Below are 27984 nucleotides of genomic sequence, written 5' to 3' on the forward strand. Positions count from 1 at the left end.
AGTTACCTTGCGCCCGGCTGCCCTTTGTCCCCACCCCCGATTTCCATTGGCCAAAGGTTTTCTTTGTTAGCTGGAGCGCGCCCCTCCCATTGGCCGGCAGGGCTGCCGATCGCGTGGAGGGCGCGGCCCCGCCCCGCGCGCTGCCCCTATCCCTCCCTCCTCCCCCGCCCGCCCGCCCACCCGCGCGCCCGCCCGCGCGTCCGCCCCGCCCGCCCCGCCCCGCCCCGGGAGTGCGCGAGGCGCTCCGCTACCATTTGCTGCGGCCGCTGGGCGCCGAGGGCAGCAGGGGCGGCGGGGACCGACCCCGGGGACCGGCAACGACCCGGCGCCTGAAAGCGGGCCGGAGCGCGGGGAGGCAGCGGGCCCGGGAGGCCGCGTCCATGGGCCCGCGGCGGCCGGGCGGCGGCTGTGCGGGCGGGCGGCGGGGACCGCGCGCTCTGTGAGGGCCCCGGCGCGGGGCTCGGCGCCGAGGTGCCCCGGCGCGCCCTGCAGCGCCGCGCCGTCGTGCGAGGAGAGGCCCGGCCCGCACCCCGGCGCCCGCCAGGCCGCCCTGACCGCCGGGGGCGCGCTCCGGCCGCGGCCCGGCCTGCGTCCGCGGCCCGGCTGTGAGGCGGCCGGCCGGCGGGGGCATGCCGCGGCGCCCGCGCTGAGCCCGGCTTGAGCCCGCCCCGAGCCCGCCGTGCATGGTGCCGCCGCCCGCCAGCCGCCGTCCGCCGTCCGCCGCGGAGCGCGCGCCGGGCCGGGCCTCCGGGCCTGTGCCGCCGCCGCGCCGACCATGTCGGCGGCCAAGGAGAACCCGTGCAGGAAATTCCAGGCCAACATCTTCAACAAGAGCAAGTGTCAGAACTGCTTTAAGCCCCGCGAGTCGCATCTCCTCAACGACGAGGACTTGACGCAGGTGAGCGGGCGGGGGTCCCGGGGCCGACCGGGAGGTGAGACCCGGGTCCCGCGCGGGGCGGCCCCCGACCCCCGGCGGCCCCCTCGGGCTGGAAGTTTGCCGGCGCGCGGTCGCCCCGCTAGGTGTTGCAAGCCGTCGTCCGAGGCGGGCGAGAGTGCCTGGCCCGGGGCGCTGGCCGCCTCCCCCCAGTCCTGACGCCCGTGAGACCACCATCCTGCTGTGGAAAGGAGAGCGGACGTTATCCAGTTCCCGAGGCGGGCGGGGGTGGGGGTGCCTCTGAAGGCTCCCGGGGAAGATAAAAACGGAGCAGAAAAAATGTACGTGGGTCCTGGGGAGGGTGGTGAGGATGGAGATGGGGGAGGGAGGGAGCGAGAAGTGTATTGATAGAGCCGGGACAAAGGGAAAATCCTCAAGTATGCCGAAAAATAACATCCTTTCCCGTTCCCATAGCCCTGCCGTGTGATTCATGCTTTTTGGGTGACTCAAAAATGCCTGGTTTTTCTTAGGAGGAACAAAGCACTTGGGGATTGCTTGCTGCTTCGTAGTACCCCCCATAGAGTCCGTTTTAGGACCCGACTTAGACTTGTCCACCCAGAGTGGCCAAGGGTGCAGGACTGTCCGGGTGGACCGTGGGCTTCCCTCTCATCAGACCCAGTTTGCCCGTTTTCTAAATCATTGTCACTGTCAATGATGGGAGAGGTGAATGGTCCTGAAGTCGGGGGAGGAGGGTCTTGCTCTTGAACTTAAACTGGAGGGCTTTTTGTTGATGGGAGAGCTGGGGGGTCCTCTCCCCACCCTTTCTCCCAGCTCTCTGGTCGCTTGGCAAGGAATAAGGAGACCTGTGGGCCTTCAGGAAAGTCCGTTCACTTCTCCTGGCCTTATCTGTCATATGAGGGCTTTGGACAGTTTAGTAGCTCCCAAACCTGCATCAGAGTCGCAGTCTAAAAATACAGAGTCCTAGGGCCCTATTACTGAAGTGATACAGGAGATGAGGAATTTGTTTTGTAACAGTTCCGTAAGAAGTTGGACTGCAATCTGCACTGGCCTTTGGGAGCCCCTGTACTGGTTGCTGTCTGAGCCCCCGGATCCCAGGGATTCTCTGGAACACTTGGAGGTCCTTGGGCCATGCAGATTCCTTGGATTTCCTGACCAAGCCCTGAATACAGCCCCTTGGGATGTGTCTGTGCCCCTTCTTGCCTCTCCCCCAGTTTTAGTCTTCTTCAGAGCTTTCTCTCATCCCCCCCCCCCCAATGAGGCCAGGGGAGCTCCCTTCACATTCCAGTCCAGTGTGACCTAGTTGTAGCCACTCCTTTTGCAGAAGAACCCTTTAGATGGAAAACATTGCTTTGAAGTGTACGGCCTGGCTGTTTTTAATGCTACTTAAGTACTCACAGGGTTTGAATTGTTTACATGGCTGACCAGAGTAGGGTGGCAGGGCAGGGGTTATGGCCTGAGACATGGTGTCTTCCTCTGTGATCAGAATCCCAACAGCCAGGAAAAGACTCCTTTCATCTAAAACCAGAAGCTTAACCGGAGCATCAAGGCTGCAGTCATAGATTTTTGGGATGAAGGGCCAATCAGTTTGGGAGAGTAGAACTCACTTTCCTGGTAAAGTGTTCTGGGTTGGGCTTTTCAGGGACACTTTCTCTTCTCAACTGGATGCCTTTTTTGGGGGAAGCAGTTTATGTGGTGATGAGGGCCTTGGACGAGGAGGCAGGAGACCTTTCTTCTGTCTTCGCTGTCACTTTCAGCTGTGTGACCTTGAGTAAGTCCCTTTGCCTTTGTAGAGTTTCTTTTTCTTTTCTGTAAATTGGGAGTAGGAATCCCTGGCTTACCTCTCTCACCCTGTGAAAAGCAAGGAATAGTATCTTATTAAACTCTTTTCTCTTACAAGTTAACAGACAAACAAAAATCACCCACAGAATAGTAAACTTGGATTTAGGAAGTTTATGGGCTTGGTAAGGGTTGTTCTGAGAGAGTTTCCTGGTTATTCCAGGCAACTGCCAGAATTCGTACATGGGATATTTACACCTCATCAGGACTGTGTTCTGATTCTTAGGCTTAGATAAACTGGAATGGGATCTGCATATTTGAGTCCAATCTGTTAAATTTTCTTTAAAAAATCTGTTGATTATTAATTGGATCAAGAGAGAATGTTGCAGATTTAAAGTACGTTATTCTTCAACTTTATTCACAGTTAATTGTGGATTTTAAATAGGCCTGAGTCTTCCAGGACACAACTGGGATGGTAGTTTCTGAAATAATGAGTGGGGTTATTTGTGCCGGGAGAGATTAGGCCAGCATTCTACCTCCTGGGATCTTTCAGGAAGAAACTGCTCTTGAAAAGAGAAGGAGGGAGACTCAGGGCTGTTGCCAACAGCTTTAGCTGCTGCTCTCAGCTTCCGGCCTCCCCCAGCTTTACTCTCATCCTCTTGGCTCCATTAGAAAACCTCAGCCAATTGGTTCCCATCACTCTCCCCCAGGGCCCTGCTTCCTGCTGCCCCTCCCTGCCCTGAGCTTATTTTAGACCTTCAAGGCTGGAAGATAGATCAGTGATCATTGAGGCCACCCCCTCTTTAAGGCGTTTATCCTTCAGTCCTGTGCATTTCTTTACGTGCATGTGGACTTGAATACACAGTTAAAACCTTTACTTAACCCAGACTATATATGCATTTGCTCTGCAGCGTATTTTTTCCTGCTTAATGACATGTCTTACAGCTCTTTTCATGGTGCGACATATAACTGTTCCAAAATTGTTTTGCAAATTGTGCCATCAGGGATGTACCTTATTGTCACCATTCCCTTACTGATGGACAGCAAGGTTACTTCTGGGTTTTGCTGTTACACACAGTGACTGCTTCAGCGAACAGTTTTCTAAATGCTTTTGGGTGAGTGTGTGCGTGCACGAATGCAAGTATTTCTCTGGGGGCAGATAGCTAAAAATAGAATGGCTGGGTTGACATCAAGCACATTGAATTTTTTTTTACAGATATCACTAAATTGCCTTCCAAAAAAGGCTGTGTCGTACCTTTGCCAGGATTGGATATTGTCAGATGATTTAATTCTTTAATAATTTCCCTAGTTACCAGTGAGGTCAAGCCTCTTTTTACAATATTTATGGCATATGTTTTGTTTCTTGTGTAGACTGCCTATTCATACTGTTTGCCTGTTTTTCTGTTGGGTTAATTTCTTGCTCCCCACCCGCCACCCCAGCTGGTTGTAGGAGCTTTCTGTCCACACTCAAGGTCAGGGGTCCACCGACTTTCTCTCTAAAAGGCCAGATAGTAAATATTTTAACCATGTGGGCCATATGATCTTTGTGGCAACTACACAGTTTTGCCATTGTAGTGTAAAAGCCATCATGCAAAGCCACTTAAGACAATACGTAAACTTATGAGTATAGCTGTTTCTGATAAAACTGTATTTGCAGAGTTACAGAGACAGGCAGCTAGTAGGGTTCAGCCTGTAAGCTCTAGTTTGCTGACCCCTGCTCTAGATCTTAATCTGAACCTGTCCTATATTGCACATATTTTCTCCCACGGTGTCCGTTCTAATGTTATGTATGCTCATTTCTCTTTTTCATATGGTAGTTTTAAATAAGAATGCAGTTAAATTTCCATGTTTCTTTTTTAGTTTGTATTTTTAATCTAGTGATTATGAACGTCTTTTTTCAAGATTATAAACTATTTTTTCATGTTTGTAGTTCCCTTATAGTTATTTTTATGCTTAACTTTCTAATGCATCCGAGTTTTGTCTCAGGAAAATAATTTCGGCATAAGAGTAGAAGCACTAAAAGATTGTCTTGAATAGTCCAGGTAAATTATGGTAGAGGTCTTCTCCAGGTCAGTGTTGGCCAGGACGGAAGGAGTCATCAGGCACTAGGGACAGGATATTGGTGGTTGATTGGAGGTGGGGATTGAGGAGACCTGGGTACCTTCACAAAGACTGAGAATAACAGAGAGTAGGTTTGTGGGGTAGGGAGGAGGTGGAGGTCTAGTGTGGTCCTTAGGTGGAATCACCGGTTCAGGCATGCAGGTGGTTAGAGCTAGATGAGGGGTGTGGGACCGGTAGGAATTCTGAAGTCGTGGGAGTGGGTGTAGTCAGTCACTCAGGAGGCCACATAGAGTGAAACGAGGGGGAGCCGGTGGGGAAGGGATGTGAATCAAGGGTTGGCGGCCAGTGGGAGCAGAAGGTCTGGAGCCCAGGGTTCTTGGATCCCAGCCTTAGTGTAGGTTTCTGGGGTTCGTGGTGGGTATTGACCTGGTATGATGTCTCATCCTCCTGCCAATTTGTACGACTTTAGGCATGCCTTTTGTGGAAGGAGTCACTGCATCTGAACTTAAGTTCTAGTTCCTTCTACTGCTGTTTTGTTGTGGGATCTTGGCTGGGTTGTTTTCTCTCCTCAGGCTTCGATGTTCCCATCTGGACTATGAGGAGTTTGGTCTTGATCTCTGCCGGGGCTCCTCCAGTCCTCCTTCATCTTTTCTGAGATCTCTCGGTCGAATTGTGCCCCTCGCTATGCGGCACTCCACTACCAGGGCAGCTTGGGGTCTTGGGGTGAGAGTCCCCCACACAGGGGTGGGTGGGTCAGGACCTGGTCTCTGTGAATCATTTCATTGACTTTCCCTTTACCTCTGTGACATTCTTAGAAGTTCTAGGGCATGGAACTTCTTTATTTCACTTAACATTTATCTCATAAGCAATGGGGAGATTTCATGACCACTCTTTTGAGAAGATTTATGATTTATGCACATATTGGTAAACGGTTTGGCAGGGGCTATGTCATAAATCCCAGACCTTACAAAATGGCCAACAAGCACAGGAAAAGACGGTCAGTATCATTAGTCATTAGGGAAATGCAGATTAAAACTACAGTGAGTTATTACTTCACACCCACTAGGAGGGCTATATTAAAAAAGGGAAGGTCGTTAAGTGTTGGTGTGGATGTGGAGAAATTAGAACCCTCATGCATTGCTCATGGGAATGGAAAATGGTGCAACCACTGTGGAAAATAGTTTGGCACTTCTTCAAAAGAATTACCATATGACCCAGTAATTCCACTCCTAACATATATCCAAAATAATTGGGAACAAGTATTCAAACAAATACATTCATGCATGTTTGTAATAGTACTATTCATAATAGCCAAAAGGTAGCAGCAACCCAAATAGGCATCAGTAGATGAATGGATAAACAGATTGTGGTATATCCATATCACGGAATATTCAGTTATGAAAAGGGAATGAAGTACTGACCATCCTGCAATATGATGGAACCTCAGACACATATTAAGTGAAAAAATCAGGCACAAAGATGACATACTGTATAGTTCCATTTATATGAAATGTCCAGTATAGGTAGAGCCGTGGAAATGGAAGGCAGATTAGTGGTTACCAGGGTTCTTGGCGGGGGAGTGCCTGCTAATGGGATCAGGGTTCTCTTTGAGGGTGTCACGAGCAGTCTTAGAACTAGGTGGAGAAGCTGGTTGCATAACATTGTGAATGTACTAACCATCCCTGACTTGTTCATTTTAAAATGGTTAATTTTACGCTATAGGACTTTTACCTCAATTTTTAAAAATGAGTGTGCAAAAATCGCTCACACACACACTCGCGCATCCCAAACCTGCCCTCTGCCCCTACTGTCATTGGAGGGAATATCTGATTGTATTTAGAGTCTAGACCAGGGGATTGACCACTTACTTCTTAAAGGGCCAGATAGTAAAAGCTTTAGGGTTTGTAGGCCAAAATCGAGGAGTTTATGAAGGTACTTACGTAATCATGTAGAAACGTAAAAGCTTGTCTTGGTTTGGGGACCTTAAAAGAAAAAAAAAAAAGCCAGGAGCTAGATTTGGCATATGGGTTAGACCAGCCCTGTCCAGTAGGACTATAACATGAGCCACTTTTATAATTAAAAATTTCCTACTTGCTACATTAGAAAAGCAAAAAGAGATAGATGAAATTACTTTTAATTATATCTTATTTAACCTCACATATCCAAAATACCATTTCCACACATAAAGAAGTTATTATTTTACCTTTTCAGCACCTTTTGTTTCAGGCTGGCCACTTTCTGGGAGCTCAAGAGCCACACGTAGCTGGTGCCTACCATGTGGAACGGGGCTGCTCTGGTCGCAGCAGCCTGGCCCACCGCGGGGCCCTTGAGACCCTCAGAGGAAGTACTGAGTGGAAGGGCTGTGCTTGTGGGTTTTTCCTCCTCCTTGGAGGTGTTGTGCAGACAGCCTGTGTTCAGAGAATTCCAGGAACAGTTCTCTCCTGCTGTTACTCCTGTTTGTGTCCTCTGCTTGGTGTCCTTGCCAACTCTTGGGGCTTCTTTCTTTGAACGTCCCATCTTCTTGCGGACTCCTTTTAGTGGTGTTTGAGGGCTCGGATCTCCACTCCTCCTCTAGAAGCAGGAGGAAGGAGGGTGCCGATAGGGCCTGTCCTGGAGGGAGCCAGTGAGAGCCTGGGGGGCAGGCTGGCGTGCCCCCTCCAGGCACGTTGCTGGCTAGGGTGACTGCATTCTGACACAGCCCTTTGTGTTCGGGAGTGTTTTGCAGCTGTATTTTAGCTGCTTTTTTCCCCTGTGTTCTAGCCTGCTACTTGACCTTTCTCTCTGAGTTCTTTTTCCTTTGCCACATAGAAGGACTACAATCAAAGACCTATGTTCTATTCTTGGCGCAGACATGCAGGGTGACCCAGGAAGGTCACTTACGTTCTCGGCGTCTCGGTTTCCCACCTATAAAGCTGATGCCCCCATTCTGTTTACAGGGAGTGGTCTACTAATGGAATGGATGGTAGGTGCTAGCCAGGCCTATGGGGGTTACTGAACCCCCTTTGTGGTAATTGATATTCCAGGAAGCGCGCTGACGGGCCTGTCCTGTGGGGAGTAGCCTTTGTTTGGGCTGTTTCCTGATTACTAGAACCCTGATGCTGTTTAGCTGAAATAAAGAAATTTGACTGGGAATGTTTATCTTTAAATTGTTCCCAAGCTGCCATTTAGTCTTGAAAGAGAGAAGAGAGCGTTGCAACCAGGGAAAAGAGACGAGAGAGAGGTAACATCCTATTGCCAACCATCCTAAGACTGTGGGGGGAAGGAGGCACAAGACACGGTGAAGAGCACTGGATGCTAATTTAGAAGCATTTAACCTGAGAAAACAGGCTTTTCCTTTATGCTTGGCAACTTACGCTCCAAGCCTCCCTTTCCCATCTGAAATGACACAGTTGGACCAGGTCAGTAGTTTTCAGACTTGCACTAAATCACACAGCCTTCACTCGGAGGAATCTCATATGGAAATGCCATATGTGAAACAGAAAAAGTGACACGGTTCTGGGCGACATAAGGTTGGAGCCTGGACCTTGGCCTCTCAGCCACCTCTGCTTCCTGGCTGTGGGGCCCCCAGTCATCTCTGAAGGCTAGGGGGGCAGGTTTGAAACCTGCCCCAGACTTTGTGGTTCCTCATTTTAGCAGCGTAGGGTTTGGTGAGATGATCCAAGGATGATTTCACAGCTGCCCTGGCATGGGAGCCCTGAATGCCCGGCCCCACTGCTCTCTTTATATTATCACTTCCTTTGGGGGCAAGAGAGCCAGTGGGTTGATTCGCTGGCATTTTGTCTCTGGAGACTGGAACTGGAATCTTCCAAACCACTTGCTGGTTTTCTCCGTCAGGGTCATCCTAGTTCACATGAAACCACAGCCTGGTTTTTGCCTGGAGCCTGTAACCCTTCCAGCTCCTTTCTCCCCTCATGCTCAGCTTGGCGACTGCACCCTGTGCTGGATGGTGGCCTGCCCGGTCTTCGGGGCAGCTTGCAGCGAGAGTGAGCAGATGGGCGCGTCGAATCCTCTGGAGCCTCCGTTGTGCTGCGTCACGTGCCGTGTACCGTGATCTGTCTCGTTCCAGTCTCGTTAGGTGGGAAGGGCTGGTGGCAGCATGGGCCCCGGTAGAGACGGGGATGTGGCGTTTCAGGGAGGCGGTACTGCCAGTCCGAGGTCACTGAGCTGCCTAGCAGTGGGGCTGGGACGTAGAACCTAGTTCCACACTGTTCCCTTGCCAGCCTTTGTGACACCGGAAGCCTGTCCTCCCTCCTCTTAGGAAGGCCGCTTGGACTTGTTCACCTGGTACTGTTTCTGTAGGAGGCTGGGCTATTTTTTTTTTTTTAAGATTTTATTTATTTGCGAGAGAGAGAATGAGAGACAGAGAGCATGAGAGGGGGGAGGGTCGGGAGGGTCAGAGGGAGAAGCAGACTCCCCGCCGAGCAGGGAGCCCGATGCGGGACTCGATCCCGGGACTCCAGGATCATGACCTGAGCCGAAGGCAGATGCTTAACCAACTGAGCCACCCAGGCGCCCCTATGAGGCTGGGCTATTGCAAACAAAATCAAAGCTGTGTAATGGACTTCTACTTCCTAGCCCTGGGAGGAGGGGCCTGCAGGGGCCGGGTGATACCCCCCCAGTAATTAAGCAAGTGACGGATTGTCCCCAGTTAACAGATGGAGCCCCTGAGACCCAGTTCAGTGACCTGCCTAGGTCACAGGAAAGCCAGTGGGGGTTTTTCCAAAGTTCTCTTTGACCTCCCTGTGTCTGATAAAAAGTGTTAACCTTTGCTATCAGAAACAGGGCCTTGCCCTGACATGGATTCCTTAGTAGCTGGGGTGCATGGAGGTACATGTGGGGAGGGCAGTGGTGCAGGACATTTCACAGGTCATCGTGTAGGCCCTAAAATCTTCTCGGCCTTAGGGTGGCCCCGTGTCCCCCAGCAGGCTGCTGGCCTGTGGCAGTGACCACACCTTTGGCACAGCCCTGAGCAGGAAACACTGCTTTTCCCCTAAGGAATTCGGAATCAGGAAATATTGTGTCCTTGATCTCTGTTGGTCCTAAAGCACTGGTTTTATCAGACGGACCAGGGAGGCTGTATGGCACCCTTTCAGACTCAGTGTCTTACCTCCGAATGGCCCTGGCCAGTAGCTAAAGGGGCCAGAGGAAGGGGGAGCAACTTCTGGGAGTCCCAGTTGAGCCAGAGAAAGAGTCCACATCTCCTGGGTCTCCAGGTGCCACACCCAGAGCTTCTCTACTCTGGGGCTGGTGAGTGACCTGGGGCGTGGGGAGCCTCAGGGCTCAGTGGGATTGGGGCGTTCGTTTGTCTTCCGCTTGGGGACATGCTCTGACCTAGAAATCTGACACAGTCCCACTTTTCATTTAATGTGCTCATGTAAGGGAATGGAGTGGTTGACACTGGGGGCTTTCAGCTCAGATTTGGGTTCATATCCTGGCTCTGTTTTTAATGGTGATGGAACAGGTCACTCAGAGTTTCAGCATCTGTCCTTCCTCTGAAAATTGGGAACTGTATAATGCCCATGTCGTGGGTGCCTGTGATGGTGGCAAAGATGATGCAAGAAGTGGCAAGTGCTGGATTTGTAAATGCTCGGGTACCTGGGTGGTGCTCAGGAAGTGGGGTTCGTTTTCCCCAACATAGGCCCAGAGAGGGGACCCGCCTCCATGGTTTTGTGGGACAGCTGACCCTCTAGCTCCATTTCTTGTCTACCTCCACGCCCACAGAACAAAAGCCCAGGCTGCCTCCACTCCTGCTGAGCTGCTTGGCACCAGCCTAGCAACTTCCTCATGGTAGCCCCTTGGGATTGGAAAGGCCGTAGTCGGTTTGCTTCTATGGGTTTGATTTTCAGAACATGTTTAAGTATAAAGATTGAACTATTTTTTTGGTTTTTGGTTGTTTTTAATAAGATGGAACTGATTTTAAGAATTTGTAGAGGACAGGAAGTGAAGAGGCCAGGTGCCATTAGCCTAAGACTTAGCATTAGAGTCCGTGGGCTGCTCCAGAGGGCAGTGCTCAGCACAGCAGCCACCTCCGGGCCCCTGCCATGCTCCAAGAAGTACATAGTGCAGGTCCCGTGAATGGCAGTGACAGATACTGATTTCAGAAGTCACTTTGCACGGAAGTGTCTGAGTTGTCATCAACAAGGTAGCAGAGGATTAAGAAGCCACTGTCCTGCTGGTGTCTCTGGGACAGTTGTCTGAGAACCAAAGTCCCTGTGCCCCTGGGCCTGGTGAAACAGCTGGAGGGTAGAGGGCAGCGCAGGTTTTGTCCCAAATTGATGGGCAGGTGGGTGGGAGATGTGGCCAGGGCATGTCCTGGCCCTCTGGTCCCCAGTGTTGATTCACTCACTTCAGCCAGCAGGTCCGTCCTTCCAGTCTCCCCGCTGCTCCTCAGGCTTTACAAATCCCACATGCTTCCAGGGAGGGGAGCCTTTTGCCAAGGGGACCGTTTTCTAGGGTCTAAACAGGTAGAAGTGGTTCCTTGCGAGAGCCTGCAGACAGCTCTTCTAACAGGCACATGCCATCTCAGCAAGCAGCCTGCTGACTCTTCCTGCCTTGAAACCCTGTGAGCTTAGGGGTCCTCTTCAGGGGAGCTGGACCAGCAAGGGTGGTCATGCTGCCTCCTGGGATGTGGAGGTTTTCCTATACTTAAATCGAAGGAGCAGTTGACGTGCTCTGGGATTATTTATTGTGGAGGTGGTGGCTTTTGTAGCCAACAGTAATTGCTGTGTACCAGGCCACTGTTAACTCATTTACATTCACAGTGGCCTTATGAAGTAGAGAGATAAGAAACCTGAGCTGGAAAGAGGTCGTGTAACTTGCCCAAGGGCAATACTGTAAGTGCTAGAGCTGGGAGGCAAACCCAGTCTGACACAGGGTCTCCTCCTTCCACTCTTTCCTGCACTCTCCTGAGCGGGGTCAGGTGGGCCTCCTGGACGTTAGATTTCTGGCTGGTGTGTGGCCCTCCTGTCCAGGAGCCAGGGGCTGTCCTGCCGGAAGGGTGAGTGTGTGCTGGGAAGGGTGGGGCGAGAGGATGAGGCCTGGGCTGAACTTATTTACATTTCTTGTCTCTTTTTTTCTTCCCATGGCACTTTCCCGTCCTACCTGTTTCTTAATGGGAAGCACTGCTTTTTGAGGGAGAGGGTGAGACTCTTTCCTGCAAAGCCCCAGAAGTGTGTCCGCACGCATTCTCTAGCATTCCTCCCTTTGCCACGAATGGCGTCATGTTCCAGAAATCCTGCGGCCATGGGCTCCTTGTCAAGACTGAACAGGGAAGAGGCTTTTTAAAATGTCACTTTCTCCCTCTTCCTCCAGCTGTTGCAGTCCAGGGAGGAGCCCTGAGCATGGATTGGGCTTGCAGGGCATGTGTGTGGGCAGAGGGGTAAGCGGGTAGCTGAGCTGGGAAGTGTGGGAGGGGAGGACAGAGAGCGGGCCATCAGCTGTGTGCCCTCACTCTCTCTGTGCCTGGGATCTAGGGAGCTCTGTGTGTGGGTTTTGTTTGGGGTTGTTTTTTGTGTTTTTTGTTTTTTGAGGTGAAATTCACATAACGTGAAATTAACCATTTTAGAGTGTGCAATTCCATTGCATTCATCACATTCATCATATTGTGCAAACACTACCAGTCTATAGTTTAAGACATTTCATCACCCTGAAAGAACACCCATAACTATGAGGCTGTTACTCCCCACTCCCAGTCCTTAGCAACCACCAGTCTGCTTTCTGTCCTTATGGCTTTACCTATGCTGGAAATTTCATTAAAATGGATATAGCGTATGTAGCGTTTAGTCTGGCTTCTCGTACTTAGTATGTTTTCAGAGTTCATCCAGTGGTAGCATGAATCATTACCTCGTTGTTTTTTTTAATGGCCGAATAATATTCCAGTATATGGGCATAGCACATTTAGATTATCTGCTCATCTGTAGGTGGATGCTTGGGCTGTTTCCACATTTTGGCTGTTGTGAATAGTGCTGCTATGAACATTCATGTGCTTGTTTTATTTGAACATCTACTTTCAGTTCTTCCGGGTAGAGACCTAGGAATGGAATATCCGGGTCCAGTGGTCATTCTGTTCGGGATCTGTGTTTTGAATCAGCACATCAAGCCAGAGGCCAGCACTGCAGACTGCTGGCTGGGATGACAGTGCGTATGGTGCTGCCCAGACCTCTGTTCCTCATTTGTAGGAGTCCAGGGTGGAGACCTGGGGTACGGGGCAACGCTCAGGCTTACAAGCATGGTGTGCAGCTTTGAGGGGGTGGTAGAGGTGCTGTGCCCAAGCACAGGGATGGCTGAGCCACTTGGAGCTTCAGTCCTTCCTTTCTTCCCTTTCTGTCTAACCTGAAGATGAGTGGAGCTGCCAGGAAGGATCTAAGTGGGGGCTTTAATATTGGCGGGAGGGGGGCTGAGGGAGCATAGGAGTTGAAGGCCAGACAACATAGGGAGACACTGGAGTGTTCCAATGGTGAGATGCATGGGGAGCTGCTGCTGTTGGGCTTCCAAAAGACGTTGGGGTCACTAAGAGGGAAAAGAGATGATCTGGCCTGGTCACTAGTTATCAGTTTTCAAACTTGATCTCTTCAGGAGTAGAGCACAGAGCCCCTTGAAACAGAACATGGAACTCACATATGTGAGGGATGGGAGGAGAGGACGGTGCCACCTGTGAGACCCCCCCGGAGCTCCGCCCACCCCACACTCTGCAGCAGCCCCTGAAACACCACCTCCCGTTGTCGTCACTGTTAGAAAATCACTAATTTACCCTGACCCCCGTGTTAATATTTTTTAATAGAATGAAATATTTGATGCATACAAAAGAACATAAGTCACATCTATGTACAGTGTATGTACCCGATTCCTAAGGAACACTCAAGGGGCTTGGTCGTTCCAGTGTTTCAGCCTCCCTCGGTGGCCTCCAGGGGAGGGACCCATAGTGGATGTTGGCTGTGTGGAGCCCAGCCCCCTCTCCAGACCTCCCCTCCTCAGCAGAGCTTTGCCTCGCCCAGAGGAAGGGCTCCCTGCCTGGTGTGTGCGGGAGTCTGTTTCATTTCCACATGTATGTAGTACAGCCACTGTGGTAAGTCTGGTGCGAGATAAGCAGTCTTTTAAAGTAGTGCTGTGGAGGAGAAAGGAGTCTTGAGTAGAAACTTGGAGATGGACCTGAAGGCGCATTTGTGTTTGGGCTGACAGAGAGCCAGGGTGATAGCATGAGCAGAGTGCTGAGGGAAGCAAGGGTGTGGGGGCAGGACGGGCCAGTCACTGACCTGAGGATTTGGGGTAGGGGTGGGGGTGGGGGTGGGATGATTGGCTAGGCCAGTGGTTCTCAAGCTTTTTGTTTTGGAGACTCCTTTATGCTCTTGATTATTGAGGCCCTCAAAGGGCTTTTGTCTATGTGGGTTACATCTGTAGTATTTGTTGGACTAGAACTTAAAACTGAGAAATGTTTAGAAATTTATTAATCTACTTAAAAATAAAATAAACCCGTTACATGTTCACATAAATAACAGGTGTATTCTGAAAAATTACTTTTCCAAAACAACAAATAAATCTGCTGAGAGGAGCCACACTATTTTGCCTTTTTGCAAATCTCCATAACATCTGTCATCATGAAAGACAGCTGGATTCTCCTGTCTTCTGCACTCGGTCTGTTGTGATGTCATGTCACATAGCCTCTGGCAAACTCTGCTCTACACTAGGGAAGGAATGAGAGTGAGGAAGTGAAGACCTCATAAAATAGTTTTGGCTCGTGGACCCCCAAAAGGGTCCCGAGGACTGCCATACTTTGAAAATCACTAGTCTAGCTCAGGTTGGATCATTTGCTGGAAGGCCGTGATAGGAGCGGCAGGGAGGACTCCTGTCATGATGGAGCTGATGCAGGTGCAGAATCCGGGTGAGGGCCTGAAGCAGCCTCCTTGGAGTGAGGTGTCAGATGTGCAAAGGGCAGCAGGTGATAAGGGGACCACTGGGGACAAGTGCCTGCTCTCTTCAGCAGCAGGCACACTCCAGGACTAGCTCACCCTTACTTCCTGTCACCAAGGGCTGGCTCTCTGAAGAATAAATGAAATGCAGGTACACGGCATGTGGTAGGGACTCAAGGTGAAGAGTATGGGGTAGGTTATATTCTCCTGAGTGCACAGACAGGCGTCTGAGGCTTGGAGAAGGAGGTTGCTTTGCCGTTAGATTCCACCACCGCACTCCACAGCTCCTGAAAGGGAGGGGCCAGAGGTGCCTGGAATGTTTTAGGATGGAGACTAGACTAGTGACAGGGCTGGGTTCTCATATGGGGAGCAAGGGGCAGCCAAGGAATAACAGACGGGGGGCAGGCAGTTCTCCTTGGGCCTCTGTCACTGATTAGCTTTGTGGCCAGAAGGCAAGATGACCCTGATCTTTTCATCTGTTCACTTAGCGGTGCTTGGTAATTTCCAAGACCCCATCCCAGTTCCTGACCTGGAGCTTTGGACACAGGAGTTGGAAGGAAGCATGGCAGTGGCCAGGTGATACTCCCCCTTTCCCTGGAGGTGCAGGGTTGGGGCTTGGGTCAGAAGTCAGGGTGGAGAGGGAGATTCGCATTCCTTGGTCTTAGAGGGCTGGTCGGGCCCTGCTTCCTCTAAGCATGTGGGTGGAAAGGGGATTTAAGGGAATCTTGGAGGCCCCAGAGGTCTGTGGGACACAAATGGGATTATTTATTTATTTAAAAAGATTTTATTTATTTGAGAGAGAGGACAAGCGGGGTAGAGGGAGAGAGAGAAGCAGACTCCCGCTGAGTGGGGAGCCCAATATGGGGCTGGATCCCAGGACCCGGAGATAATGACCTGAGCCAAAGTCAGATGCTAGTCAGCTGAGCCATCCAGGCGCCCCTCACTAAATTTTATTTTTAGGAAGAAGTTTGGATCAACCCTCAGAATTTTCCTCAGAGGAAAATTACCTCTTTGTTTTAAGACTACAATGCCCCTCAACCAGGTCCTGCCCCTTGGATTCAGTGGCTCTACAGGAATTTTGATGTCTTTAGTGTTAAATAAGGGAGTTATCCCCATGGCCTCAGATCTTTCAGGTATACCACAATCTTTGTTATGACTGTATTTTTTATGACATCTGTTAAAGAAAATATTTTCTCTGCCCCTTTCTTCTCCATCCACGTGGAAAGGCTTTATGGAAAGCCTATGTCTGTCTCTTTGAGATGTTTTCAGCTTGAGATTTGGTCTGTGTAGCTAGTGCTGCCTGCCCCTGAGTCTGCCTATGGGGAGCCTCTCAGGAATCCCCTCCCAGCACCTCCTTCAACCAGTTTTCCTTTTTTTTTTTTTTTGGCTTTTGAAGCATTCATTGTCCAGACTTTACATTGATAAGTGGTGTTTACCTCTTTGACCTCTCTTAAAGAAGGTTGAAAAACCGTCACCAAACTTGTATATCAATGTTCACAGCCACCAAAAGGGAGAAATGACTCCAGCGTCCAGCGGCAGTTGAGTAGATAAACAAATTGTGGTATGTTCATAAATGGAATATTATTTGGCCATAAAAAGGTGTAAAATATACACACGTACTACAGTGTGGATAAACCTTGATAACATCATGCTAAGGAAAGGGAGCAGTCAGAAAAGATCACTCGTCATCTGATTGTGTTCATACAAAATGTCCAGAATAGGCAAATGTATAGATACAGAAAGTAGAGTGGTTTCCAGGGATTGGAATGGGGGAGGGGGGTGGGGAATGGACGGTTTAGGGAATGACAGCTAAAGATTACAGGGTTTCTTCTGGGGGTGGCAGGAGTTGGGGAGTTCCAAAACTGTGGTGATGGATGCACTACAAACTATTGAATTGTGCTCACTTTTAAATGGGGGAGTTGTATGGTATGTGTATTATACCTCAGTAAAACTATTACAGGAATACCCCAAGACAGTTACTATCCCACCTCATTCTTGGTTTGTACTCATAATTCATATCTTACCAAACCATTCTTTGACATGTTCATTTCCCATCTTCTTGTCGTTTTCTGCTTGACATTTGCTATCCACGCATAGCTAATAGCACACATTCCACCTCCATTCTACCCTATCGTGGTTACCCCAGGTCCCCCTGAGCACGCTGTACGGACATGATGTTGGCCTCCCCCTCACACACACCCATGCGTGCAGTCTGGGCAAGTATGTGTCAGCAGTGCAGAAGCATTCTCTGCCAAAACCAAGGGGCCATCCGATAACACTTTGTAGAACTCAGGTCATTGTTTCACCAAATATTTGTTGTCTCTGCCTCCGCCCTGTGCTGCTTCTGATTTGGCTGAAGGGTGGGCCCGTCTGCAGATTGTCTAGAGGTTTGGGGCCTCCGCGCTAGCTCTGGAGGTGTGGACCCCGATCATACCGAGCCTTGTGGAGTTCTTGGGATGTGGCCTCTCCTCCTGGAACCCTTGCTTCCATGACACTGCCAGATGGGGTGACACTGTGTGTAAGGCCCTGCTGCCTCCTCTGGAGGGAAACTTGAACCTCTGCACACGTCGGCTGGCGTGATGCTGGCTCAGTTCTGCCTGCTTTCCCCAGGCTCACGTCCCTGACTTCAGTTTCTGAAGTTGGTCCTTTGCGAACTTCTCACAGGAAGTCTCTCCCAGACCTCCTGTCTCTGCCCCTGGTGCCGAGTTCCTTTCCCTTCGTTCCACTTTTTGTGCCTTTGTCTCATTGTGGGTATTTCCGGTGGCTTTCTTATCTTTGCGTTGATGGTTCTGTGTCGTGGCCTTTGGCACCAAAGGTTGGTAAGCTGCATTTCTCCTGAGTTCCAGGGTCACATGTCTTGGTAATTAATAGGGTCCCAACTCTTTCCCCACAGTACCTTTGTCTGAATGGTAAATCACAGGGTTACTGTACTTTCTCTGGGGTGGGGAAGAGGTGGGAGCCCGCGCTCACTCTTACTGTTTGCACAGGTAAGGAAGACTCCTCCTTCCAGAGAAGAGCCCCACAATTTCCGTCAGCTCCCAGAACACCTTAACAATCCATGGTGCCCGGCCAAGCTGAATGGGTGGCTCTCTGGAGGGTGGTCTGTGTTTGGTTCATCCCATAGTGATGAACTCACAGGTGCCATGCACACCCAGGTCCTCGACCTCGACTGCAAGGGTGTCTGGGGAGACCCTGCGTGATGTGCGGGTCAGGACTAGACCCTCCAGGAGAACATGCTTCCTGTTCACATGGCTCTGGCCTTTACTTTGGGAAGTGGCTCACCGACGTGGAGCAGTGTGGAGTGGTTACAGGCCAGCTAGGGGGCCAGGTGGTCACGGCTCAGAGCCTGCTTAGACAGGTCACTTCAGTGTCCTTGAATGTCAGATGGAGGTGCTGATGGCATATACCTCATAGGTTTGTTGTGAAGACCGGAGAGTACATGAAGGGCGTGGAGCAGTGACCAGCCTCATAAGCTGTGGATGTTAGCTCTGAGGACAGTGGAAGGCAGGATAGATGTGACAAAGAGAGGAAACCAATGGGCATTTTTACCTGACTCCCCCGTGTGCTCAGTTAGATCGAGTGTGTGTCCTCCAGGCCACATACCTGATGATATCCTGCCAGCCGGGGAACAGCTGCCTTTCTCACTTGGAAGGCCGGGCTTTCACCCTGGTCACGGCCCTGGGTTCTGATCATGTTGAATCACCCAGAGTGGCTGTAGTACGATTTATCTTGGTGATGGTTGGTTGTTCTCTGCTGACTTTCAGAGGCAAACGACAGGCCCTGGAAGTTCATGCTGGCATATGGTGGCCGTATTGAGGAATGTAGTTTGGGTCCAGAACTGAATGTAAAGCAACATCACGGTATTCTCTAGGCCTTGAGACAAGTCTTAGGAGTCCCAGCACGGTTTAGGTCTCATGGCCTTGTGGGGAACAAGTGTGTGTGTGGCCTCTCAGGGGGTCGGCAGAGATGGCCAACACCCTCACTGATGATGATTGGCCCTGGCAGGCTTGTTCTGAAAGAGATGCCCCACTTGCTTGAGGGCTTTGGCCCTAGTAGGCATGCTCAGAATTGTGTGCTAACCCCCCTGCCATGGGCTAGGCAGGTGGGCACCTAGGATACAGTAAAGTCTTGGCAAGGTTAAGGCCTGAGACTGACTTTCACATGTGCTCAGATCTCCTTTTACTGACTTACTTGAAATGTCTCGGAAAAGACAGGTGACCTTGAATTCTTATGAGCTTGATTTACAAGCTCATAAAGATGGCCAGATGGCTGCTGCCCAGGCATCATTTCTCCTTTTAGAACCGAAATGCAGAAAATATTAACAGCCTGTTATGAACCTAAAAGTGTTGCCAGAGAAACTCTTTTGGGGAAAAAAAAAAGGGCAAGGAAGGAACCTCGAAACTACAGGTGTATTAGCTGCAGTCTACATACATTCTGCCCATAGATCTTTTAATGAATCCTCTACCAAGGGCCATTTGTCCCCCAGCTCATGCTTGAGCGCAGGTCCCTATACCCCACCTTTGGCCCAGAGAAATCTTTGCCCCAGGAATTTCCCCAAAGCTGGGATACTGGCCCTCGCATATATGGATTCTTCAGGACTGTGGGACTTTTCCTCTTGAAGAACTTTAATGGGGACGGTCACTGTGCTTGGAATTCAGGCGTTTAGCCTGATATGAGGGAGCCTGTGTGGGCTTTGCATGCTCTGCCCCTACGCTCAGAGTCGGGAGGCCCTGGGGTCCTTCTGGACTGGCCTCAAATACTCTGCAGTCCTGCCCATCACGCTCCTTTGGGGACCTCCACTCATAACCTCCACTGTGGGGCTCACTCCCCTGAGTGCTGCTGGTCCCCAAGCGGTACCCCCAGTTTGGTCTGAGCACCGGCTGTGTGCACGGCCCTATGTAGGTGCTGCGATGTATATCCCTGACTCTGGGCCATTGATTGTTCAGTGACCCAGTATGTGTTTGTGTCTGATGTAATTTTTTAAAAAATGGTATGGAAAAGTTATGTGTGTTTTTCTATTGTAGATGATGAAACTGAGATTCACAGAGGTAATGTCTTGCCCTGGGCCACACACAAACTAAGACATAGAACTAGGACTTGAACTTGGGCCTTCTGGTTCCCAGGCCATGGTCTTTACACTAATTATCCAGAGCTGTTAGGTCATGCCATTGGTGGAGAGTGGAGTACAGGGATTCCTTGACCTCGTCTACTTCTTATTCTGACAGGAACAATCAGGCACTTGCCCACCACCCCCTGCCATCTTTTGGAAGATGTTCTGTTAGTACTGTATCAGAAGTCATGCATGCACAGTCAGGCAAACATCTCCCCCTCCCTTTAAAAAAAAAGTAATATCTGGTAAGTACTATATATACTTTACAAAAAATGGTAAAAGCAAACAAAAAAACCCAAGACTTGCTCATGATCCCAGCAGTCAACACAATAGCTGTTTTCTCGTTGACTCCCAATCTTTCTCTGTCCTTACGATGCATTTTATAATAATAGGCCACATTTTTACATCCTACCCTGGGTGCTTGTTCCCATGCCTGGTCTCCTTCACTAATACAAGAGCCCCTTGGGGAGGAAAGTGCACATCACATTTTTATCTCTGGTCCCTTGAGTGATTCCAGCTTCACAGCAGCAACTGGGGAAATTCCACTGAACACCTCCAGAGGGTGCCAGTCATCCAGGAGACAGAGGGAATGAAGCCACCTGGCTCTGTGCAGGAAGCACTGGCTTGATGGAATCCCGTGGGCACATACTCTCAAGGGGTTCTTGAATTCCTCATAGGTATTTATAGTTAATGGCTGTGTAATATTTTCGTGAGTTGATAATCAGCATTCATTTAGCCATTTGCTTGTTGGACATTGAGTTCCTCTTCAATCATGAGGGGAGCTTTTTGCTTCTCTGTGTTATTTCTTTCAGCTTAATTTCTGGCTGTGGGGTTCCTGGGGCAGGAGTCTGGGAAGGCGGTGGTTCTCCCCACATACGGCCACATTGCCGCTCTTGGAGAGTGCTGGGTTCCCACAGCACTTCTTTGTGTCTCTGCCAGTGTGGCAGACGTGGCATGACTGGGAGGTCAGAATCAGAGAAAGGAGAAGTACACGTGAAGTTCAGCCTGTCTGCCTGCGCCTCAGCCTGCTGGTTGTCCCCTGGGGCCAACCAGTACCGACTAGCACCATGGGAGCTCCAGGTATGGAGGCTGGAAGTGCCGTCTGGGCTCCCCTGGGTCTTGGCTGGGAAGGCCTTACCGGCCGTGCTCAGAGCACAATTTAGGAGCAGTCTCGGCTGCGTGGTGGCGACTAGGAAGTATGTCCACTGACTCATGTGGATGTGTGTTTCAGTGACTGCAGCCCGACTCTGTACAGGGCACTGTGCTAGATGGGAGGCGGGACTCCGCGGTGAGCTGAGTGTTCTAAGAGGGAAGGAACGTGGATGGCTTGGGGTTGGGAGATAATGGAACTTAGGAGGGGCAGCGGGATGGGGCAAAGAGCCCTCCACAAGCAATTCTTGTGCCTGATGGAATATTTTTCTTTCCCCTGGGAGGTGTAAGTATAACAGAGCAGTCCAGAGAAGGGGGAGGTGGCAGTGTCCTGGATTAATGGCGGTAGCAGCCACAGTAAGTTCTCAGTAAGCAGTTGGCTTTGGGTCAGTTCCTGTACTTGAAGGGGGTGTAGGATTTTGAGGGGGCCTGTGTAGGGGCCAGTAAGGGGACACCAGACCATAGAGGGCCTTTAGGATGACGGGATGTTATCAGGGGCTGGGAAAGGTGGAGCCCACATTTTTGCATCAGTAGTTTTGGGTACTCACTCTTCAGTGCCATAGCGTGCAATGTATCTGCCTTTCTCGGCACCATGTACACTCACAGGGTGGGTGAATCTGAGGACAGGAAAATCGAGGTTAACCACCCATTAGAAATCCGTCACTGACGTCCCTGCTCTTTGAGCGTCAGGCCACATGTTGCTGAGAGCCGAGCATGTAATGTTCCCGACGCCTCGGAGCTGATTGTGATCGGGCGGCTGTGTCCAGAGGCTTGTATGTTTCTGGGAAGCATCAGTGTGGCAGCTTGACAACGCTGTGTAAAGCAGGCCAGGACGTTTGCATCTTCCCCTGCCTGTGGCCTGCCCACTTGGCCTGAGTTGAGGCAGTTGGGCTCTCCCTGATGCAGCCCAGAGCTGCCTGGAGGGTGGTGAGAGGAAAAGGGGCAGAAGGACAGGCCCAACAGGGTGTACACGTGTGGGTGTGTGTGGCCTCCAGGAGAAGCTGTTGGAAAGGCCAGTGGAGCTCATTCAGCACAGCTGAGGGCCGCGGAGGGCCATCCTGGCCTGGGGAAGGCCCTTGTGGACCACCGAGGTCTTCATGGCTGGAGCCTCTGTGGTATGGGGCTGTGGAGGGTCTCCTTCCAGTGCTAAATGCCTGTATGTGGGTGGAGGCAGTATTCAGCAAGTAACAGGTTTGGTTTTTTTTTTTTTAATTAAACTTTTTATTTTGAGATAATTGTATTTTTCTGTGCAGTTTTAAGAAAATGTACAGCTATTCCACGTACACCTTACCCAGTTTCCCCCAGTGGTAAAACCTTGTAAAATTATAGTGCGGTGTCAGAATCAGGATATTGACATTGATGCAGTCAAGATCAAGGCATTTCCATCCTTCCAGGTCCCCTCACGCCACGCCCCTGCCCTCCCACCATTACTACCTCTTAACCCCTGGCAGCCGTGGATCTGTTCTCCATTTATAGAAATTACACATTTCAAGAATTTTATGTAAATGGAATCATACAGCATGTAGCCTTTCAGTTTTGGCTTTTTTCACTCATAATTCTCTGGAGATTCACCCAGATTGTGTGGATCAAGTTTGTTCCTTTTTATTGCTGACTAGTATTCCAGGGGAGTCATGTACCAGTTTCTTTAACTGCTCACCTACTGAAGGACATCTGGGTTTCCAGGTTTTGGCTATTACAAATAAAGCTGCTATAACCATTCAGAAATGTACAGTTTTTGTGTGAATGCAAACTTTTGTTTTTCTGGAATAAGTACCCAGGTGTGCAGCTCCTGGATCATGGGGTAATTGCATGCTTAGTTTTTAAAGAAGCCCCTAAACTTTTTTAGAGTGGCTGTACCATTTCACATTGTTGCCAGCAATGTATGAGTCATAGACTTTGCTCACATTCCTGCCAGCATTTGGTGTTGTCACCATTTTTAATTTTAGCCATTTTGATAGGCTTATATTGCTCATGGTTCTAAACAGATTGTTGTGTTTTTGTTTTTGTTTATTTACTGTTGAGTTTCAAGAGGGCTTAGTATACTCTACTGGATACTAGTCCTTTGTTGGGCATGTGGTTTGCAAATATTTTTATTCCATTCTGTGACTTATCTTTTCACCCTCCTTGTAGGGCCTTCACACAGCAAAAATTTTTAATTTTAATTAAGTTTGATTTGTCAGTTTGTGTTTCATTCTTAGCTAATTTTTGTGTAAGATTGAGCATTATTTATTTTTTGCCTGTGGATGTCCGGTGGCTTCAGCACCATTTGTCAAAAGGCTGTCTCTCCTCCACTGAATTGTTTAGCACCTTTTTTCCAAGATTAAGTTGGACATATTTGTGTGGGTCTGTTTCTGGGTTCTCTATTCTGTTCTCTCTCTCTCTTTTTTTTTTTTAAGAGTGGAAGAGAGGCGGGGAAGAGGTGCAGCGGGAGAGAGAGGATCTTAAGCAGGCTTCACACCCAGCACAGACCCCTACATGGGGCTCGATCTCACAACCCTAAGATCATGACCTGAGCTGAAATCAAGAGTCAGATGCTTCACTGACTTAGCCACCCAGACGCCCCTCCATTCTGTTCTGTTGATCTATGTATCTCACCTTCCACTAATATCACACAATCTTGAATACTGTGGATATGTAATAAATCTTGTAATCGAGTAGATGAATGCCTCCCTCTTTATTCTTTTTTAATTTTTAAAACTATTCTAGTTTCTTTGACTTTCCATTTAAATTTTAGAGTAATCTTGTCTATATCTGCAAGCCTTACTGAGCTTTTGATTAGTAATTGCATTAATTCTGTATATCGATTTGGGGAAAATTGGCATCTTAGAATCTTCCAGTCTATGAGCATAATATGTCTTTCCATTTTTTTTTTTAGCTCTTCTTTGGTTTCTTTTATCAGTGTTGTGTAGTTTTTTTTAGCATGCAAGTCTTGTACATGCCTTGTTAGATTTACAACTAAATAGTTCTCTTTTTTTAAGATTTTATTTATTTGAGAGAGAGAGCGAGCATGAGCAGGAAAGGGGCAGAGGGAGAGGGAGAAGCAGACTCCTGGCTGAGCAGGGAGCCCAACCGGGGACTCGATCCCAGAACCCTGGGATCATGACCTGATGCTCAACCAAGGAGCCACCCAGGCGTCCCAGTATTTCATTTTTTTAAGCGATTGTAAATGGTATTACATTTTTAATTTTGGTGTCCACATATTCACTGCTAGTATATAGAAATACAGTTGATTTTTGTATACTGATCTTATATCCTGTATCCTTGTTGAACTCACTAGTTTTAGTTTTTAAAAACAGATTCTTTGTTTTTCTACATAGAAAATTATGTCATCTGTAAACATTTTATTTTTTCTTTCTGATCTACATGGTTTTTATTTCCTTTTCTGCCTTATTGCACTTGCTGGAAATTCTAGCACTGTAGTTCTGAGAGTGGACATCATTGCCTAGTTCCTTATCTGGGAGGAAAAGCATTTCGTCTTTCATCATTTCTTAAATTTCACATATGAGTGAGGTCATGTGGTATTTGTGTTTCTCTGACATTTCACTTAGCATTATACTCCCTAGGTCCATCCATGTTGTTACAAATGGCAAGATTTCATTCTTTTTTATGGCTGAGTAATACTCCATTGTAGATAAATATCACATTTCTTGATCCATTCGTATGTCAGTGGACGCTTGGGTTGCTTCCATAGTTTGGCTCTTGTAAATAATGCTGCAGTAAACATAGGGGTTCATGTATCCCTTTGAATTGGGGGTTTTCTAATTTTGGGGTAAAATTCCTGGATTGTAGGGTAGTTCTGTTTTTAATTTTTTGAGGAACTCATCTGAGATTTCGCTTTCATTTCTGAAGGATATTTTCTCTGGGTCTAGGGTTCTGGATTGACAGTTTCCTTTCAGTGCCTGAAAAGTATTGTACCACTTGCCTCTGGCCTCTGAGGTTCCTGATGAGAAGTCCACTGTTGTCATATTTGGTTTTCTCCTATCTATAAGCTGTTACTTTTCTTTGGCTGCTTTCAAGAGTTTGTATTTGTCTTTAGTTTTCAGAAATTTAATTTTGTTGTGTCTTGGTGTAGATTCCTTTGGATTTATCCTTTGGAGTGTACTCAGCTTCTTGAATTTATAGGTTGCCTTTCTTGCCAAATTTGGGAAGTTTTCAACCATTGTTTATTCAAGTGCTTTTTCCACCCTACTGTCCTTTTCTCTTTCTGGGAGTCTGATGACACAGATGATAGATCTTTTATATTGTTCTACAGGTCTCTAAGACTCTGTTTTTCTCTTATTATTTCTTTTAGTCTCTTTTCTCTCTGTTGCCTGATTGGGTAATTTCTTTCATTTTTTTTTTTAAGATTTTATTTATTTATTTGACAGAGAGTGAGTGAGCACACAAGCAGGGGGAGTGGGAGAGGGAGAAGCTGGCTCCCCGCTGAGCAGGGATCCCGAAGCTGGCTCCCTGCTGAGCAGGGATCCCGAAGCTGGCTCCCTGCTGAGCAGGGATCCCGAAGCGGGGCTTGATCCCAGGAGTCTGGGATCATGACCTGAGCTGAAGGCAGATCCTTAAGACTGAGCCACCCAGGCGCCCCTGATTGGGTCATTTCTGTTACTTTTCTTCCAGTTCACTGATTCTTTCCTTGTGGTTTCCATCATTCTGCTGTTGGGTCCATCCAATCAGCTTTTTATTTCATTTATTGTATTTTTCAGTTTCAAAATTTCCATTTGGTTTTTATATCTCCTGGTTGTTTTTTGTTTGTTTTGTTTTTTTGCTGGGGCTTTCTGTGTTTCCACTTATTCCAAGCATGTTTATAATTTCTTGTTGAAACATTTCAGCATTGCTGCCTCATCAGATAATTCTGACATGGCTGTCACCTTGGTGTTGGCATCTGTTGATTGTCCTTGTTTTATTCAGTTTGTGATCTTTCTGGTTCTTAGTATGCTGGTGATTTTTTTGATTGAAACTTGGATATTTTTGTGTTATTTTAGGTGACTGTGGATTGTGTTTGACCCTTCTTTTCTAGTTGGCTTTCTCTGACCACTACTCCAGTGAGGGTAGGGGGGTGGGGGGAGCCACCATCTTTTACTTTCAGGTGGAAGTAGAAGTCCAGGCTGCCCACTTGGCCTCCACTGACACCTGATGGGGGAGGTTCATTGTTACTTTGGAGCAGGGGTGAGAGTTCAGCTCCCCACATGTCTTCCTCTGACTCTATCCCAGCAGGGAGAGGGAGAGGGACCTTGTTACTTCGGAGTGGGGGGGCAAAAATCCCAGCTCCCTGCCTGGCCTCCCGACACCTTCCTGGTAGGGATGCTGGGGCGCCTCTTAGCTGGCAAGGGTAGGAAGGAAGCCTTTGCTGGCATGGGTGGGGCTGGAGCTGAGTCTTTCTTGTCATGTCTGGCAGGAATGGAACAGTTATCGTAGAATATTTTGTCTTACCAGGTTGTTCCTTCCCTGGTTCTTCAGCTAGAGAGAGCAGTTTTTATTGGGGCTTTTATTTGTACCTGTTGGCACTTCCAGGTTGCTCATTCTTCCAGTACCTAGTCTGGGACAGTGAGACAAAAAGAGAAGCCAGGGTGCACATCTCCATGTTGTTTTCAGGTCTCAGGATCCCCAGCCCTCTTCTCTCTACCTTGCAGAGTCTCCTTAGGTTTTTATTATATACAGTGTCTGAGGTTTGATTTGTACTTAGTAGGAGGAATAAGGAAAATTATGTCTACCTATCTTCCAGAAGCAGAAGTTTCAAGTAACCGTTTTTGAAAGGACTTTCAATTGAGGACGACACCCAGACCACCAGCAGCCTCTTCCCAGAGACCAGCCAGAAGTGCAGCCTCTGGTTTATTGGGTTTGTGAGGGAAGGCTGAGTTTATTTATTTATTTATTTATTTGACAGAGAGAGCAAGTGAGCACAAGCAGGGGGAGCTGCAGGCAGAGGGAGAAGCAAGCTCCCTACTGAACAGGGAGCCTGATGTGGGGCTCAATCCTAGCACCCTGGGATCAAGACCTGAGTTAAAGGCAGACACCTAACCGACTGAGCCACCCAGGTGCCCCTAGAGCACTTGTTTCTTGCCCTGTGCCCTCCATTGGCCCAGCCTCCCACTTTTCAGGACAACCTGCCCACCTGGAAGGGTCCCCTTTGGGGTGGTGTGTCCAAGAAGGACCTGACAAAGTGAGGTGGGTGCTGGCAGCCCCCTGGTTTGCAGCACATGGGGCTGGCGCACACTAGGCCTGAGTAGATAGATGTTCGGTCAATAACAGTGCTCGTGATGGGTGGTGGGTTCTGAGGGGACCTGTATCAGCCCCTCACTTTTCCAGCTGCTCCTTTTGGAGAAAGATTAGGTAGATGTAGCTGCTAATATGAAGTCTCCCCAAAGCCCTGCGGCCAGAGACCAGGAGAGTAGCATACAATCACGGCTAGACAGAAATGGAGGAGACACGGCCTTGTTGTCTAACCTGATTGCACACCTCAGGGAACTGCAAGCTAAGAGGTGAAGTGGGGAAATCACCTGGCCCAGAATCACCCCCTGGCCCTCACCTTTCCATCTTGTGTACGTATGTCACTGAGTGGTGTGAGAGAGCCCGCTGAGTGAGTGTGCCTGCCTGCTTGGGGAATGGCTGGGCGCCACCGGGCTGGTATTTGTTACAAACCTTACTCTCTTTACTCCTGTTTTCCGAGACAGAATTTCATTCCACATCCCCCATGGCCCTCCTGGGTCGTGTCCCTCTAACCCCAGGTTCCCTGCCAGCACCCACCTCCCATGTTTCATCAAAACCAGTCCCTGACTTCCGTTCCTCAGCCCCCTCATACCCCTTGCCTGAAGCTCCTACTATGTTCACTTTCATGGGGAAAAGCCAGAGCTTCCCCCTGGGGGCCTAGAGGACCCTGCAGAAGCCAAGAAAAAGGAGTGTTCTTGGCTTACCCTAGAATGCTCTGTGACCTCTGGCAAGTGACCTTCCCTCTCTGAGTCACAGATTCCACAGCTATAAAATGAGGTGGTGTGACAGGGCTCCAGTTTGGAAAGTGCTGAATAAAAAGCATGGTTAGAGGACCCTAATGCTTTCCCAGAGATGAGTCATGTGTGTAAACAGCAGGCAGAGGATTT

At 49.1% G+C, this 27984-nt stretch overlaps 1 protein-coding gene across 9 annotated transcripts in view; it reads left to right on the plus strand.

The window, feature by feature from the left end:
• Nucleotides 1-654: 654 nt before the first annotated feature.
• Nucleotides 655-27984, plus strand: part of MPRIP (myosin phosphatase Rho interacting protein) — a 574668-nt gene continuing 547338 nt past the window's right edge. For 5 of the 9 annotated variants that reach the window (XM_081805591.1, XM_081805590.1, XM_081805589.1 and 2 more), the window contains exon 1: nucleotides 657-898. In XM_081805591.1, the coding sequence (XP_081661717.1) occupies nucleotides 776-898 (123 nt within the window). In that variant the 5' untranslated portion in view covers nucleotides 657-775. Of the gene's footprint in view, nucleotides 899-27984 lie in introns of all 9 variants that reach the window. The other 4 variants (XM_081805595.1, XM_081805594.1, XM_081805592.1 and 1 more) reach the window with 3 other exon arrangements.

Source organism: Leptonychotes weddellii, chromosome 15 (genome assembly GCF_054177405.1).
Source record: "Leptonychotes weddellii isolate Sample4059 chromosome 15, ASM5417740v2, whole genome shotgun sequence".
NCBI classification, from domain to species: Eukaryota; Metazoa; Chordata; class Mammalia; order Carnivora; family Phocidae; genus Leptonychotes; species Leptonychotes weddellii.